This window comes from Leucopleurus acutus (genome assembly GCF_964270905.1).
Source record: "Leucopleurus acutus genome assembly, chromosome: 13".
Lineage (NCBI taxonomy): Eukaryota > Metazoa > Chordata > Mammalia > Artiodactyla > Delphinidae > Leucopleurus > Leucopleurus acutus.
The window spans coordinates 27555896-27574271 of NC_139155.1; the positions used below are offsets into that span (position 1 = coordinate 27555896).

General features: G+C 46.8%; 1 protein-coding gene across 4 annotated transcripts in view; it reads left to right on the forward strand.

Annotated features, from left to right (window-relative positions):
- LOXHD1 (lipoxygenase homology PLAT domains 1) overlaps nt 1-18376 on the forward strand; it is a gene marked incomplete at both ends in the record, with an annotated part of 200986 nt that overhangs the window by 161643 nt on the left and 20967 nt on the right. For all 4 annotated transcript variants that reach the window (XM_082852690.1, XM_082852691.1, XM_082852692.1 and 1 more), the window contains 4 exons: nt 1161-1288; nt 6829-6946; nt 7880-8054; nt 9623-9808. In XM_082852690.1, coding sequence (XP_082708816.1) covers nt 1161-1288; nt 6829-6946; nt 7880-8054; nt 9623-9808 — 607 coding nt within the window. The remainder of the gene's footprint in view (nt 1-1160; nt 1289-6828; nt 6947-7879; nt 8055-9622; nt 9809-18376) is intronic.

Genomic DNA, 18376 nt, shown 5'->3' on the forward strand with positions numbered 1-18376 from the left:
GCCTGAAATACTACTTCGAACCTTGCAGTAGCGTGATGAAGATTCCAGATGCTGCTTGAAAAGGCACAACATCACTGCCATGAATAACTTGGGTTATGAGTCCAAAAGCACTTGGGTGATGGGGACCTAGCGCCTGCATGAGTGACAGCAGCCACTGGGGAAGGGAAGGGCCGGGTACAGGTATATGCAGAGGAGATGCTCAGCCTGGCACATCCTTGGCCACGTGTGCAAGCCTCTCTGGAACCTTCGAGACCTAATTGCTAGTCCTTGGGCACCTGGTGAGAGGCGTGGAGTAAGAAGCCAGGACCAGAGAACCTTCCAGGTCAGGGGTGAAGATGGCCCCTCTTGACATGAGGCTGCCTCTTGGAGGAACCAAGGCAGGGGCCTCGGTGAGGGCGCCATCCTCAGAGGAGTAGGCTGCTCCCTCCGCCTCCAGCAGAGACAAAGGGAATACGTCCTCTTTGGAGCAAACCTCAGGCAAAAGGGCAAAATTCCAATCTAAAGTGAAAACCACGTACAATAGGCGGCTGTCCCACTTCACAAGTGAATGGAGGCAATAGTCCCTGAACCATCAGACTGGGCGCGCTTCCCACTCACCAATGTGCAGGGTGTGTGCTGGCTGCAGCAGGAAGGAGGGGGTCCCCCACAACCATCCCCAAGGCGAAGTGTCTGTAGCTCTCGCAACTCTACAAAGTGCTTATCCCTATTTTATGGGGGAGGAAGCAGAGGCTGGAGAAGGTGGGGCCTCTGCCCAGGTCAACAGCTAGCACGGGACGGATCTGGGACTCAAATGGCTCCCTGCATGGCTCCAAAAGCCACTGTCTGCCCAACACTCGCTGCTGGGATGAACAGACTTAAGTTGGGATTCTACTGACAAAGAAATCGGTTAACGCTGGGGCTCTTGGTCATATTCCTACTGCACACGTGTTCCCTATCAGAAACTGAACTCCTCTCCAGCACTGAACTGGACACAGCCAGGGACACAGACAGTAACAAGGCCTAGCTCTTGCTCTCCAGACATTTACAGTTGATTAGGGGGAGATCTCTTTTCAGAGCCATGGAGCTTGGAGGGCGTTTGTCTTGCCCCAGTGAGAAGGAGGCAAATCCGTGGGGTTAACGGTTGAGCCCAATGCCCAGGACCCACATCCCTCTCGTGGCAGGTGCTCTATGAAATGACGGTGTGGACGGGCGACGTGGTTGGTGGTGGCACCGACTCCAACATCTTTATGACCCTCTACGGCACCAACGGCAGCACAGAGGAGGTGCAGCTGGACAAAAAGAAGGCCAGGTATCTGGAGGTGGCCTGTGCCCCTTGCCCCTTTGCCCCTCCACACACCCAATCCTCCACCATCCAGCCCCATCCTGCCTTTAAATAGACTGCTCCCCTCACTCTCCCCTCATCCCCTGGGGCCTCCATGCCTCTGTGTGAGTTCTCCCTCCTGGAATGCTCTTCATCCACTCTCTCTGTCTCAAGACCCTTCTGTTTCAAGGGCTAGCTCAAATCCACCTCCTCCAGGAAGCCTACCTTGATCACCTCAACCCATAGCACTCCTTCCTTCCTACCTTCTGCCTTTCCTTCTTTCCTTCTGTCACTCAAAGATGTTTACTGTAAGGTCTGTGTTAGTTGATAGCGTTGTGTCATTGTGTATCTCCTGCTTTCATTCTTTGTATGGTAGTAATGTAGCCTGTTCACATCAGGGGAAGCTGGGTGAAGGGAACACAGAAACCCTGTTCTATTTTGCAACTTGCCTGCAAGTTCAAAATGATTACAAAAAGGCTAAAATAATTTTTAAAATATTAAAAAACAGTTGAACACCTATGTCAGACACTGTCTCAGACATTGGAGAAACTGTACAACCGGAAAGAGAAGATGCTCAAACTCACAATGCTTAACACCTGAGGGAACCACAGCAACAGCATGGACACTGATGTGGGCTTATTTTGTGCTGGACATTTTTCTAAGCCCTTTGAATGTATTGATACACCTAGTCTTCCCTACAACTCTATGAGGACCATTATTATCATCCCCATTCTATAGGTAAGAAAACTGAGGCACAGCAGGGTCGAGTCATGTTGCCCAAGGTCCCAGAGCCAGTAAGCTATGGCACTGGGCACTGCACCCAGGTGGCCCCAGTCTTAAGCATTAGGTTCTACTGCCTCTTAAGATAGTTATTAGTAACGGCAATAAAAGGTGAACCTCTTGTAGTGATTCCTGTCTGCGCCTTCCGGCAAATCCTCAGCTTCGTCCTGGGTCTGTGTTCAGCCATCGTCCCCCAAACCATCCCTGACCCCTGATATCTTAAGCATCAGAGGGGAGAGACTCAGAGCCCAAGCCTAAGATTTCTAAAACCCATCCACAGCCACTCACCCCTGAGACCACACTGCTGCCTCCCCAGGCTGGAGGGCAGGATCCAGAGAAGCCTCCTTTCTGAGTCCTCACAGCTCCTGACTCTGGCCTTGCCTGCAGGCCTCAGTAAGTACTTCTGGATGGTGGCGGTGGTGAGGATGGTGAGGACGATGCTGAAGCTCTTGGGAGCCAGGCACAGGTTTCTTCCCACGGACAGAGCCGTTCACGAGAGCGGGAACTCTTACGCTCATCTTACGCAGCTCGTGCCTGGGCGTCTGATGAGAACAGTTTTTGCCTGTCTTCTCTTAGCACTTCTACACTCTCATTATGCAACTCCTGTTTCCTCCTGGAATTCTCCCGTGACCAGTTCTCCCCTGATGATGATTGTAACAATGGCTAACATTCAATGAGCACCTGCTCCCTGCCAGGCACCCTTGTAAGTGCTTTTTAAAGATATATTATTAACTCATAACCAATAAGGTGCCTGAGACACAGAAAGGTGAAGTAACTCCTCAAAGTCACTCAGGTAGTAAGCAGGCGAGCTGAGGTTCGAACTCCTGAAATTGTGGGAATAAACGAAGGCCGAGTGAGAACAGAGGCTATTTCTTTAGAGCTGGCTATAGCAAGGGTGTGAGCCACCATCACTTTGTTTGGCAGAGGCTAAGGCTGTCAGGACTCTGGCAGAGCTTCAGAGTGTAGCATTACTGGGGGCATGGCGAAGCTGAAGGGGAGCTACCTAGAATCAGGCATCTTATGTGATTGAATTGGGGAACGTATCTGGGTTTCTCTGATTGTCTTGAGTTGGGAGAGGGGGCAAATCAGGGAAGCTGGCAGTCACTCCCCGCATCCTGACCATCATGGGCCCACTGCTGGTGAGGCTGCAGTCTGGCTGCCTGGGATGACTGCTGCTGCAGAGGTGGTGGGTCAGAGTTCTGTTATCATCTCTGGTCTAGCCAGTGTCTGTTTGTATCTTCAATCTCTCACAATATTTACTGCTATACTTTGACCCTAGTCTCCACCCCGCCCCCAGATTCCTGGAATTTCTCGGATTAATTATCCCATGCCTACGTTCCACCTTATTTTATAGACACACGCAGACACAGTTGCTGGTGGGAAAGATAGATACCTCCTTTCTGGTAGTATCTAAATTCCAAAAATGTTGCTTGAAAATTATACCATATTGTAAATGCTTCGAGGCACCTTGTTAAAGAATTTTGGTTTTCCAAATTAAGATTTATTCTTTGAAGAGAGCCATCATTTCTTAATTATTCTGGAGGGCAAGCTCAGGGCTCTTACCCAAGACATATTTTGCTTCATTGCATTTGCAAGTGGCCCGAAGTTCGGCCTGTGTCTTGGAATTCTCAGGGGTCAGCATCTTGACTCAGGGACTTGGATTGTAAGACCCACTGGGCTTGTGTCGTGCACACAATTTAGTGTTGTGCAAGGGAGCCTTTCCCAAGAAATGGCGTGTGACCAGGATGGAGGCAGAAACGTGCATGTGTCACACAGAAAGCATTGTGTAGGTTTGCCTGCTGCAGCGCCCCTGTTGTAAAATGCTATACCCAGAGGCCAAATTTGATAGCAATTCCCTCAACCCCACTCCCCAGCTAAAGTTCCCAACTTGTCATCTTGCCACTTTGGGGGAAACTGTTCTGGTAAATTAATTCACAGTGAGATGGTCGTGAATGCATGTGGCATTCAAAAAAATGATGCCCTCAAAAGGTAATGCTTAAACCCAAGGAATGACTGTCTAACAGTGGAACTTGAGGCAATTAGTTTCTAATGGATGTAGGGGCTATTTTTAGGCAAATAGATGTGGTTTTTCTCTAGAGGGAAGTAAGTGCCTGTAAGGAATCATTCCTAGGCCCAGTGGAGACACCAGGAACTGGGAAATTCTTTGGTCTGGAAGCAAACCAGATTCTCAGAGTTCTGTTGGCTTTGCCCTTCTGGATGGCCCCCTGGCTTCCACTAACCCTTAGTGCAAAGAAGATGAAAAGAGACTCAGCTCAAGAGAACGCAAATGGAAGGCAGAGCCCAGATGGCTTTCCAATTGCCACTTCAGGAGGCATTTGGGAGCCACTAGTGACAGTGGCCTGGGCTTAGCTTGTAATAGCTTGTAAGTTTTGAATCTTTCCTTCATATCTTTCTCACTTAGATCTCACACTGCCTGGTTAGTGATAAAGCTCTGAGAATGGAAAGGGCCCATCTTTGGGGACTTCCTGGGCAGGGGAGCTGGTGGGGAGGCTCCTGGAGTTGGTCAGGCTTGGAGGGAGGTCTCAGGGCTGAGTGGGAATGGTGGTAGACTGAGAGAAGAGGCAAGCGGGCTGAGTTCCAGGGATCGGTGCCTTTGAAAGATCAGGCAGTTGGAAAGTCCTAGCACCCGCTGCTGGGTGACCCCTCTTGACACATCATCTTCAACTCAGAGGCTGCCCTTTAAAAGGACACTGGAAGATTCGAACATGTGCTGGGCCTGATCATGGCATTTGAGGATGGTAGAGATTTAGAATCTGTTTGAGATTTCTTTAACTTTGATCTACTCTCAAACCAGGGCAAGGATGCTCATGAGATATGGAGGCAGACGGGTTGATGCAGCTCCCTGCTGGGCAGCAAGTTCAATGATCTTATTGGTCCCTGAGGAGCCCGGTTCAGAGGAGCCAGGGCCTGTGGGCTCTGCCTTTTACCCCTCAGTCACATCAGCACCTGTGGACACCTACACCACCGCTGAGGCAGTCCTGCTGCTACTCACCAATGCCTGGAGTTCTCTCTGCGCTGGGTCTCTCATCTGCGCCCCCTACAGTCCCGAAGTGCACATTCTTGCCACTTGGGTCTGTATTAGTTTCCCGAGGTTATGATAAAAATTTACTACAAACCTAGTGGCTTAAAACAACGCAGACTTAGTCTCTAACATTGTGCTGATGAGCACTTCGGGCCTGGAGAACAGAGGTCTGGTGGCTACTGCAAGGGCCTGGGGAAGGGAGACAGTAGAGGCACTGAGGTTGGCCAAACTGTTGACAATTAAACAATCGGCTCTTGGGACAGAGCTGGGACCGACTTATTAAGGGTTGGCCAATGCTGTCCTTAGAGGGACAGAGCTGCCCCCAGTTGCTGTGGGATGCAGCATGGGCTAGATGGCCACTGGTACTGGAAGGAGCTGGGTCTAACATGAAGCTACAGGTGAGCCTCTGATCCCAGCCAACCCCAGGAGCCCCAGCCCTACCTCTAAGATGCACAGAGGCAAAGTGCCTGAGCAGCTGCCCCAGGGAGGCTGGCTTTGAACCCCATAACCTTCTTCCCTATCTTCTAGCCACCCCCTCCCCAGGCTCCCTACCCATAAATCTCCCCCAGCTTCTTAACAATGTCTAAAACTTTTCCATCAAATACTGGCCCTTCCAGCCTAAGGCTTCGGGTTTGGTTAGCCTTAGGCTGTCCTCCGTCACAGAGACTGGTGAGTGAGTGGGAGCTAGGCCGTTTCCCAAGGACAGCCTTTGATGGGGTGGAGAACAGAAAGAAGGGCTGACAGGAAGGGAGTGAGGGGCAGCTAAAGCTGCTGAGCTCCTTCAGGTGGATGAGCAGGACAAAGCCAGGGCCACTTCGGCAGCCCCATCCTTCTGAGCCAGAGGCAAGGGGACCTGCCTCAGAGGCTGACCACTTCTCCAGGGGGGCCCTCAGTGTGTGGCTCTCTCTCGTGTCAACTGGGATGTCTTGAGGGGCTTGGAGCAGCAGGAAAAATGTGGCTGGTGAGCTGTGGAGGAATGAAGGGCCAATGAGGGGCTTTCCTTTCAGATGCAGGCCTTTTACCCTGAGGAGAGGGGTCTATCCAAGTGTAATCGGGGTTTAGCCTTTAATGGAGGGTGAGGGGGCAACTGTAACCCAGTCTTTGGTTTTCTAAAAGAAAAGCTTATTTCTCTCTCCCTTTTTCCTTACGCCTGCCCCACCATAAAATCTCCATAAAAGAGAGATATTTGGCTAAATTCAAAGGGCGAAAATTACAGAAAAATGTGAACAACACTATCTAGAGTTGTGCAGTGCACAACTTGCCCCACCATTCGTGGCAGCCCGTCACTCATAGAGTCTCATTTAAAATCTTGCAGGTATGGAATTTTTTTCACATTTTAAGTTGATTTCACATCCATTTGGTCCTCATGACAGTTTTATGAGATTGCCGGGCCAGTGTCATTTTCCCTAGACTACAGATGAGGAAACCAAGTCCCAGAGAGGAGCTGGGACTGTTCCATGTGGTTAGCAGAATGAGATTAAGACCCAGAACTGGTACCTCTTGAATCAGGACCGTATCTACCAGCAACTCACTTAACCCAGTCTTTTGGGAACACATCTGGGGTGCAAGAGACAGGCTAGTGGGGAGTCACAGGAAGCTGAGAGGCCTCTTCTTCTCTCCTTACCCTGAATCTGGTCTCTGGCATGGCCTCGCCCTCTCACCATGGCCAGCCTCCCTTCTTCATGCCCCTCCTCTCCACCCCCAGATTTGAGCGAGAGCAGAATGACACCTTCATCATGGAGATTCTGGACATCGCCCCGTTCACCAAGATGCGGATCCGAATTGATGGCCTGGGCAGCCGGCCCGAGTGGTTCCTGGAGAGGGTAACATGGCTGGACCCTCACCCTCCCTTCCACCCACTGCCCACCCGTTCTTCCTGCTCCTTTGGGCTGTCAGTGGGCCTTGTTAAAGTGCAAATGTCACCTTAAAGGGTTGTTATGCAGACCTGGCCCAGATAATCAATACGCCCTTTGGTGTGAATTAATCAGAGAACCTAGTTTTATTTATTTGAGTCCAGTCAAAACTGAATCAGCTGCCAGGGAATACAGCCTGCGCTGTCAGTGCAGTGTGGACAGAGACAGGGTGTGGGCTTCCTGGAGGAAGCGAGTTGGGAGGGGTGAGGGGGAGCAGGAGCTGGGGCGGCAAGGCTCCAATGGTGGGAACATTAGGCAGACAGCAAGGAGGCTTCCGGTGCCCCTGTGATCACCGTTAGCTGGCTGCCTCTTCTTCCATCTTGGGCCAATGCTCCCCTGTGAGTCATCCTCTCATCCCTCATCCATCAAAGGCCATCTGTCCCAAGTCCCCTCAGGCTCTGCTCCCCTGTCCAGCCTTTAGCAGATTTTTCTTGAGCCAACAGTAGGGTGCTCCCACCAAGGACAATCTGGCGAGCTTGGGTACACAGTTCCGGGGTCTATGGCTGACAGTGGTTTGGTTGGTCTGTTTTTCTGTCATTCATTCAGCAAACATTTCTCATGCACAGTGATGGGCACCTCTCGGAAATATATTTAGACGAATTGCCCATTTCCAACTCCCCAAGTGAGGGTAGTCATGGCAGGGGCTTCAGACCCTGTGCCAGGCCCGCAGGGCAGGGTCTTTTCCTGGAGAGGACCCTTTCCTCATTCCTCGAGTCTAAATCAGAAGAACTTGTCTCAGGCCTGGGATCATGGGTCCCGGGGGTCCAGATGAAGGGGCTGCATAGCGGGTGGGCAGCTGGCAGAGGTGAGGGAGGTCTTCCCATGCTGGCCTCTCTCCCCCAGATCCTCCTGAAGAACATGAACACTGGAGACCTGACCATGTTCTACTACGGAGACTGGCTGTCCCAGCGGAAGGGCAAGAAGACCCTGGTGTGTGAGATGTGTGCCGTCATCGACGGGGAGGAGATGATGGAGTGGACTTCCTATACCGTCTCAGTGAAGACCAGTGACATCCGGGGTGAGTCAGTGGGTCCCTCCCTTTTCCTATACCCACCTGCCACTAACCCTGCCCCTCCTTACATTCTGGCTCAGGTCCTGGGCTCTGGTCAAGACATTTTTCTCTGGATGGCCTTCCAAAAGTTAGTCAGACCAGCTCCTTTCCACACTGTGCCACCTTCTGCCTGAACAGAGTATTCCTCCCAGTGACTGACTCGGCCCTGTCCTTCCTGCTCAGGGAAGTGAGGGAGAACGTTACCAGGCTGTATGGTCAGCACTTCTGAAAACGGTGCAGGAGATTAGCTCAGAGGCCCTCTGTCCTCCTGCTGCCTCCTGACACCCCTCACCCAGGTGCCATGCATCTTGGATGCCCCTGGGTTCCTTCCCACATCCCTGTGCTTGGCCGCCATCTGCTGTGTGCCAGCTTTGGCCTGGGGTCTTAGGATGGGATAAGTCCCTGAGCCCGTGTGTGACTGACATTCGAGGGCAGCAAAGACAGCGAGGCTGTGACAGAAGTTGGCACAGGTGCTGGGAACCCAGAGGAGGGCACCTTACCCAGCCTGAGATCAGAGGCAAGGGTCATGGAACTGCTTCCCAGAGGTGGTGCCAAAGTCTGGCCCAGAAAGACAAACAGAAGCCGGTGAGACAGAGGGGAAAGCAGAGGAGGGGCCTTCCAAGCAAAAGTACAAGCGTGCTCAAAGGCCAGCAGCTGAGAGGAAAGCAATGCCTCCTGCCTCCCCTCCCCTATACCAAGCCTGTTCCCCAGCAGCTGGTGCGAGGAATCTGGCAAACTCGCTCACACTACTTATAAATGGCTGGTGAGAGAGCCCCTTGTTGGCCCTGGTAGCTTACGTTTCAACAGAGAAGCATTCAGCCAAAGAAATGCAGCATCTCCGGCATACATGATGGGTCAGGACAGCTGGCAAAGTTTTTTTTGGCACCTCCCTTCTTCCTTTCCTCCTCAGAGTGAAGCCTTCACTCTCTTCGCTTAAAGTTCCAAGTGTTCACAGTTTTCGAGTCCCTCATCCCTTCATGATGTGCTCTCAGAAAACAATAACTACATTTTTAACCACAGGGTGTGTATCAGAAAATCTTCAAGGAGTGACCTCTCCCAGAAGCCTTTTCTTTTCAGCTGGGGTCAATACCTCTATTTGGCTTAAGCAAATGATGTGAAGCTCTAGTGTAGAATGTCAACCAGAGGCAGATTTGGGAACAAGGAACTTTCACATTTTACAGGAGGGAGTTTATTTCTAAACTGTAAAGCCAGTCTACACGAGACATGTTTAAGTATGGGTGTATTTCCCCCAAACTAGGTGAGTTCTTGTACCAAACCATTCATACTTGGTAACCAGGATCCCAGTTAGCCCAACAGCATTTACAAGCCACAGAGGTGAGATGAAGGATAGAGTTGTAGACCTGGGAGCCCTATGACACTGACCAGCCCTTTCCGACCTCACCCCTGGCCTCGATGACTCTGAACTTGCCCATGTGCCCCCCTGGCTCCTCCCAGGATCCCGAGAGTGAGGCCAGAACAAGAGAGCTATGATTCACAAAGTCCAGCACCCAGAGCCCTTGTCTTGTGCACCCCAGGAGCGGGCACCGATGCCAATGTGTTCATCATCATCTTTGGGGAGAATGGGGACAGCGGGACCCTGGCCCTGAAGCAGTCTGCCAACTGGAACAAGTTTGAGCGGAACAGCACCGACACGTTCAACTTTTCCGACATGCTGAGCCTGGGCCACCTCTGCAAGCTGAGGGTCTGGCACGACAACAAAGGTAGCTCAGGCTGAAGGTCAGGGTGGGAGGGAGGGCAGGCCTCAGCTCTCCACCTGAGCCCCACCCCGTCTCCCTGGCAACATGTGGATCCTTCTACCCCAGGGTGACAGGGAACCGAAAGCAGTTGATTGCCACCATTTTTTAAAATTTTATTTATTTTTGGCTGCGTTGGGTCTTTGTTGCTGAGCGCAGGCTTTCTCTAGTTGCAGCGAATAGGGGCTACTCTTCATTGTAGTGTGCAGGCTTCTCATCGCGGTGGCTTATCTTGTTGCAGAGCACAGGCTCTAGGCACACGGGCTTCAGTAGTTGTGGCTCACGGGCTCTAGAGCGCAGGCTCAGTAGTTGTGGCGCACGGGCTTAGTTGCTCCGCGGCATGTGGGATCTTCCTGGACCAGGGCTTGAACCCGTTTCCCCTGCACTGGCAGGCGGATTCTTAACCACTGCGCCACCAGGGAGGCCCGATTGCCACCATTTTGACTGTTCCATCAGTTAGAACAGCCAATGTTTCTGGGCAAATTTTAGTTCCTCCTGCCCCCCCTTCCCCCCGGGGTGTTGAGTAGCTCTTAATTTTCTGTTATGTTGGGGCATTAATTCTACTTAGTTCAGATATAAAAATTAAGAAAAGAAGGGCTACATCACCAAATTCTCTTCCCATGGATTTTCTATAAAGGATTATGTTTGTTTATTTATAATAGCTAGTCTAAAATTAGTCAAATTCACTTATAAATATGAATGATGGGATAGACTACAAGCCAAGCAAGACATTTATTTTTAACTTCAAAATACGTAAGGAATACTTTATCATATCTGTAATTGTGCTGAATTTTTTCATTACCCTTTTGTTGTCTTCAGGCCACTCTGAACACTTTTTTCTGGCTTTGGGTCTTTATGTTACACATTATATAATTAGAAAAGAGTTGTTAAATACTAAATTTCACCTCCTTGAGACACATTACTTTCTTAATTTGTGTGTTCTAACTCACCCTCTTGTCTTCCATTGAAACTGGCCTCAACAAAGCTATTCACTCAAATCCTTCTCCAGTCTTTCCTGAGTTTCCCCCATGAGTGGCCCATAGGCGTCCTGAGTGTTGTATTTGTCCTTACTTCTTCCAAATCCTGACAGAGGACCAATATGTCTGTCATGGTATCTGATGAAGCCCAACTTGACAGCTTTAACATGGGTTAAACAGTAAAATTTTTTCAATAACATGGGATAAGCTCTTATTAAGCACAGAGAAAATACTCAGTCTTCAGAGCAATAATCTAATGAAGATTTGCACAGCCCTCAGTTTTCAAATCTCAGTGTACGCATTCAGTCATTCATTGAGCGAACATTTACAGCATTCACTATGGTCCTAGTGCTCTGTTAAATATGAAAGATACAAACATTTGACCCTTACAACAATCTTGTGAATTCCTGCAACAAAAGCACTGAATTATCTCTCTTTTCTACAACCAAGAAATATTGAGGCCCTGCGAAGTTTGAACAACTTACTCAGAATCACACAGAAAGAAAGAGACACAGCCAAAACTCAAATTCAGGTCTTCTGATGCCTGTTCTGGGATACCAGCCCATCCTGCCAGTTCCATTCTGCACCCTCACCAGCCACTGTGCCAACAGGTCAAAAAAGAAGAGGAGGAGATGAGGACAGCTTCTTCTACCTCCCTTCTCCCCCATACATATTTATTGTCAGGGTACAGGGGGAGGATGACTTCTCCAGAAAAGTGGAAGGGGATGCTTATTCCTCTCCTGTTCATTCAGTGTCATTATACGTCTATGGAAAGAAACATACTTGCAAAATATTCTCAAAATATCCCTAATGAATCTCTACTCTTTCCCCATAAGGAAACAAAACAAAGATCCCTGAATTCTTTCTCACTCTCTCATCATCCATTATGATTGTTTTAGAACTAGTAGAAGGTTGGCCAGTGGTCGAAAGTCTGGCTTAACAACAAGAGCCAAATTATTAAGATCATCTCCTGCCCTAGACAGTTCATAAGATCAAGATGAGCCGCTGCCCACGCCATGCCACAGATGGATCACTTAGTCAAGACAATCACTTCAGTGTTTGAGCAAGATGCCAGGGGCTCAGTAAAAGCGCTGAGCCCCAATGTGTGTGTCACTACAAGCCTAATTAGAGTGTTTTGACAAACCAGATTGATGAGGGTGGGTGGGGATGGGGTTTGTCTACCCTAATACCCATGCATACAGTTTCCTGTTGCAGTGTCCATGCCAGAGGCAAACCATAGTTTAGGAAGTATATTCCTGGGAAGTGTGCCCCTGTCCTAATCAGAAAGAAGTACATTTTATCTCTGGACTGCCAACACACCCTGGCAAGGCATTACTCTTGAGATCAGGGGCCATGGCTCATTCATATTTATTTTCATAACTGCCTACAAAGGTGCCTGTGGCACAGTGGAGACTCACTAAATCTTAGCTTAGTTGAGACTCCACCCGCTCCCCCACTCCCAGGACAGAGCTGAGAAATACCAGGGCCTTTAATTCTGTTCTTCCACAGCCCCTATCTCAGAAGCAACAGAGAAGCAAAGGGACTAGAACCTTGAGAAGGAAGAAATATTATTCCCAGCCAGTCTGAACAATCCCCTTAGGGTTCAACCACATGATGGGATCAGAGGTCAAGGGGCTCCCTGATCACCTCCTGGTCAGGTCAGAGAACTAGGCAGGGTAGAACTTCATGTAGACCATGATGACCTCCATCCCTTTTCCAAGAAGGGAAGACAGTGTCAGGGCCATTTTTAATATGAAGGTTTCACTCACAGGGTTGTGAGGGTGGAGGGGATGACCAGAAAGACTGAGGATGCCCGTGTTAAATACCACAGCTCTGGGTAAACACGCTATAGCCTGTGGAGCTGTGTAGCTGTCCAGGGTACTGACTTCTCTCTGGCGTCTCTCAATTCTGGACTCTGCCACCTGTTTCTAGGGTTCCCACCTTTGAGGCTGACTATTTTCAGACTGGACTGTTATAGACTTCCCTCAGCTTGCCAAAATGGTTCAACTTACCATACGTCTCATCCTCAATTCACAGCAATAAAAGACAGATAATTGCTGATCCAAGATCAGAGTTCATCTCTGTTTCCTGTCTTCAAAGGCTGCTGTCTTCAACTCCATCTTATCTAACTCCACCTGACTAAATATCTGAAACCCTACTGGTTCTTTGTTCCTTGGATGACTTCTCCTGTTGCTACCACACCTTCAAAGTCTGCCTTCTCCTTCCATCCCCATCTGTTTCTCATCACAGACTTTCCAGAGTCCTCTTAGGCATTCCTGCTCCGTGTGGTATCCCTCCTTCCACACTACCTAGGAAAGCAAAGGCACACATATTTGAGAAAAATGTTCCAGAGAGTCAAGCAGTAACATTCCAGGAGTCAGGGATAATGTTTGCCTGTAGTGATGCCTATGTTTCCCCCTTTCTTGTTTTTCTCCTCCTACCTGACATGTCCTCTTCCCAGACAACATGAGCCTTTCAGTTCCTCTACTACTGTAGTCCTAATGATTCCTAACAAGTCCTAACAAGTTTTTATATTGATTTCAGTCAATAAATCAAATATAACCAATTCTCATTATCCACAATAGTTTTGCACTCTAAAGTTGCTGCAAACACTGAACCACTGCTCCTAGGGAAAATACAAGGTTAGGTTCCTGCAGGCCTCTGGTCACAGCATTTTCATCAACCAGTCAATACATAACTTTGTTTTATGTGTGTTCCTGTTTAAAGACACCTCATCTAATATATATTCTTGATTAATTTTTTAACATCTTTATTGGAGTATAATTGCTTTACAATGGTGTGTTAGTTTCTGCTTTATAACAAAGTGAATCAGTTATACATATACATATGTTCCCATATCTCTTCCCTGTTGCATCTCCCTCCCTCCCACCCTCCCTATCCCACCCCTCTAGGTGGTCACAAACCACCTAGCTGATCTCTCTGTGCTATGCGGCTGCTTCCCACTAGCTACCAATTTTACGTTTGGTAGTCCATGCCACTCTCTCACTTTGTCACAGCTTACCCTTCCCCCTCCCCATATCCTCAAGTCCATGCTCTAGTAGGTCTGTGTCTTTACTCCCGTCTTACCCCTAGGTTCTTCGTGACATTTTTTTTCTTAGATTCCATATATATGTGTTAACATACGGTATTTGTTTTTCTCCTTCTGACTTACTTCACTCTGTATGATAGACTCTAGGTCTAGCCACCTCACTACAAATATCTCAATTTCGTTTCTTTTTATGGCTGAGTAATATTCCATTGTATATATGTGTCACATCTTCTTTATCCATTCTTCTGTTGATGGACACTTAGGTTGCTTCCATGTCCTGGCTATTGTAAATAGAGCTGCGATGAACATTTTGGTACATGACTCTTTTTGAATTATGGTTTTCTCAGGGCATATGCCCAGTAGTGGAATTGATGCGTCGTATGGTAGTTCTATTTGTAGTTTTTTAAGGAACCTCCATACTGTTCTCCATAGTGGCTGTATCAATTCACATTCCCACCAACAGTGCAAGAGGGTTCCCTTTTCTCCACACCCTCTCCAGCATTTACTGTTTGTAGATTTTTTGATGATGGCCATTCTGACTGGTGTGAGGTGATACCTCACTGAAGTTTTGATTTGCATTTCTCTAATGATTAGTGATGCTGAACATCCTTTCATGTGTTTGTTGGACATCTTCTTTGGAGAAATGTCTATTTAGGTCTTCTGCCCATTTTTGGATTGGGTTGTTTGTTTTTTTGTTATTGAGCTGCATGAGCTGCTTGTAAATTTTGGAGATTAATCCTTTGTCAGTTGCTTCATTTGCAAATATTTTCTCCCATTCTGAGGGTTGTCTTTTGGTCTTGTTTATGGTTTCCTTTGCTGTGCAAAAGCTTTTAAGTTTCATTAGGTCCCATTTGTTTATTTTTGTTTTTATTTCCATTTCTCTAGGAGTTCTTGATTTATTAACAGTGAACTCATGGTCATCAATACTATAACTCATGCCTAAAGGAACATTAAGTGACAAATCTATTTTCTTTGTAAGGCACATCACAGCCTTGTTGCACTTAGAAACACTAGACAGCTCTCTAGCACTATACTTGGGGGACATTTAAAACAGCAAAATTACCAACAAAAAGCATAAAAATGTAAAAATAAAAAACCATAGCACTAAATAGACCAAACAAAGACACTTATTCATAGTGTAAGAGCTGAAACAAGGAGGCAGAGCACCATCTTGTTTAACCTCAGCTGGCAACATGTGCATCAGACAGCTCAAATTTTTTGCCACTCTGCACATGTCCATGAATAACTCTGAAAACACTGTGGGTATTGATTTTAGGGTTACAAATAAATTTTAGCAAGTAGGTTAATTTGTAAATATGGATAATACACAAATAATAAGGTTCAACTGGATCTATCTTTGAAAAGGTGATATTTAAGCTAAGACCTGAAGTATTGATAGGAATAGACATTTGGTTAGGTGTGATGTTTACCAAAAATGAAGCATATTTGAGGCAGAATGAATAGAAAACATAAAAGTCCTGAAATATAAAAAATATTGATATGTTCCAGAAATGAAAGAAGAGTTCAGAATGACTACAAAATAGGGAACGGGGTTGGGAGCTAGAAAGCAGACTGGAATCAGGCTGTGCAAGTTATTACAAGCCATGTCAAGGATTGGGTCTTTATCCTAATTGTCCTGAGAAGCCATCAAAGGATCTCAGAACAGTAGTCACATGGGGAAGATTACCATAGTATCTGTGGGGGATAGGTTAAATGGAAAAGAAAACAAACTTCAAAAGACTGGCTAAGAGATGATGGGAGATAATGATGCTTTGCACAATGATGGTAGCAGTGGGGACTGGAGAAAATGTAGAAAGATTTGAGAAATATTTAAGGCAGAAAGCTTATTAAAGGTCTGGCTAAGAAGGAAACTTGAGCAAGAATGGTGAGGATGCTTGAGGAGTTTCTTCATCTTGATATGTTTAATTTAAAGGTCTGGAAGACATCTAAGAGGTGATAGCTAGTAACAGTGGGGTCTGGGGCTCAGGAGGAAAACTAGCTGGGAGATACTGATCTAAGAGTTGTTAGTACAGAGACATTACTGAAGCCGTGAGAGTGATAAGAGCATTTGTGGAGGAAGTGTAGCTTGAGAAAAACAAAAGTGGCCGAGAGCAGATTCCTGAGAATTCTAACCTGAGTTTAGATAATAGAAGGGAAGGAAGAGGAGAAGGGGAAGAAAAGAGGAGGAAAATGGATTGCCTTAACATTTTTTTACTTCCAAAGGGTAATGTGTCTGGGGAGATGGACCTTGTCTGAGGAACTATGTAATGTTGAGGATCGTTCACTGGTCATGAAATCCCAAGAAGTGGTGTGTTGGTTCATGATGCCATAGTTTCCTGGGCATAAATTTAATAAAGGAAATATGAAAACACATTTGTTTTCAAATAGCAAAGCAATTTAAACTATTGAAAATGTTTATTTCTCCCTAGCAAATTCCCAGAATCCCTTGATGAGAAATTTTTTTATGCAGCCAAACATTTAAATCACTGTAACAAGCGAAAAGGAGGGGAAGATAAAGAGCCTTCTGTCATTTATGGATTCATGTTTATAAGACAAAAATGTTCGTCACTGCCTCCTAAGTACTCCTCCCCCCACACACACACAAATTGTCAGGGAAACTTTCTCACCTAGCTTCACCCTCTCTGTTTTCTTGTCCTTTTTATAAAGTGGAATTGCCTTTTTATTCCTGACTGTTCCAGTCCATCCAGTGAATGGCGTGGTACATATGAATTTGCAACAATGAGAAATCTCTAAGATGAACTTCCATTAAAAAGGTTTTCTCTTCTCTTCACTCTCTTCTCTTTCTTAGCTCTCTGAACTTCGAGGCCAGCCCTTGTTTAAATTTTACCTGGCATGAAATAACTTACATCTTTGGCCAAGCTAACAGTTATTCATAAATAGATACCTAAGAGATGAGTTTTCACCTGAAATTCTCTTCCCCTGATAAATTCTAATGCATCCTTCAAACTCCAGATTAACTACCACTTTTTACATGAAATGAAATGAGATGCTCCTTACTCGATGCTCCCGAACTGTTCTGTTTATAACTCTATTCATAGCGCTTACTGTGCTGAATTGTAATTGCCTTGCCAATTACGACTGGCAGATTTTGAATCTCTAAACAGTAGGTCTCTAACTTGTTTGATTCAACTTTGAATTCTCAGTGCCTTGCACTTAGTAGCTATTTAATAATTATGTGAACAAATAACTAAATTCATGTCAAACATCAGCTTGTAGCAGTCTCTTAAGCCTAAATGGATGACTCCAAATGCCATCCTTTTCTGGACTCCCAGGGAAATATCTTTCTCCTCTCTGTGTTTGAGAAGCTCCAGATGTAGCACATTCTATCAGACACTCCTTCAAAGCATTTGTAATTCTCCAAAGGCAGATTTAGTGGGTCAAATGTTCCGCCTGAATTCTTGGCCACCTAGAACCTCAGAATGTGACCTTAATTGCAAATAGGGCCTTTATTAGTTAAGGATTTTGAGATGAAATCATCCTGGATTTAGGGTGGTCCCTAAATCCAATGACTTCTATTCCTATAAGAAGATGAGAGGACACAAAGAGACATATGGAGAAGTCCACGTGAAGATAGAGGCAGAGACCGGAAATAGAGAACACAGCTCAAAGACACTGAATGCCAGGGATTGCCAGGAGCTACCCAGAGCTAGGAAGAGGCCAGGAGGATTCTTTCTTGGAGTCTTCAGAAGGATCATGTCCCCACTGACACCTTGTTTTCAGACTTGTAGCCTCCATGGTGGTGAGAGAATAAGTTTCTTTTTTTTTTAAGCCACGAAGTTTGTGGTAATTTGTTACAGCAGCCCTAAGAATTGAATACAGTAAGGAAGAGGCCCTTCCAGGGAATAGTGTAGACTTCCTGAGGGCTCCAATTCAATCACCTCTCTGCAGCAAAATATCTGCCTCAGGATTTGCTGCTGAATAGAAAAATATTCAAGCCATTGGGCCAAGATAAAATGCACCATATCAGAGTGAAGTCCCGTCAGAGAGCCTGAAGTCAGCAAGGTTAACTGCAGCAGCTTAAAGTACAGTGAGGTGGTCCAGAGCTATAATTCTCAAGGTGGTGTCAAGTTGGGATCTGCTTGACAAACATTGCTCTTAACTTTTGCAGCTAGGGTCTCCATAGCCCTGCAGGCAGTTCAGTGGTAACTGGGGCTCAGAAACCAACTATTCTTCTAAGCAGGAAAAAAAGGAAGAATCTAGAACTAAAAGGCATCAGACTAGCTTCTGTTTCTACTATGTGCTTGACATTGAATTCCAGCCCCTGAGACTTCTGCCTTGCGACCTAACTCCAAACATGCACCCTGCCATGATTACATCTCCCTGTTTATGATTAACAGACTCTCTTATGTACTAACCTCCCCACTGTAAGTTCTTCCTATTGCCTTACCTTACTTAAACCGTCCCCCAGAATAGTCATTATATTTGTAACTACATGCTTAGCCTCTGTCTCCCTTACTTATCAGCTCCATGAGTACCACTGTCATATTC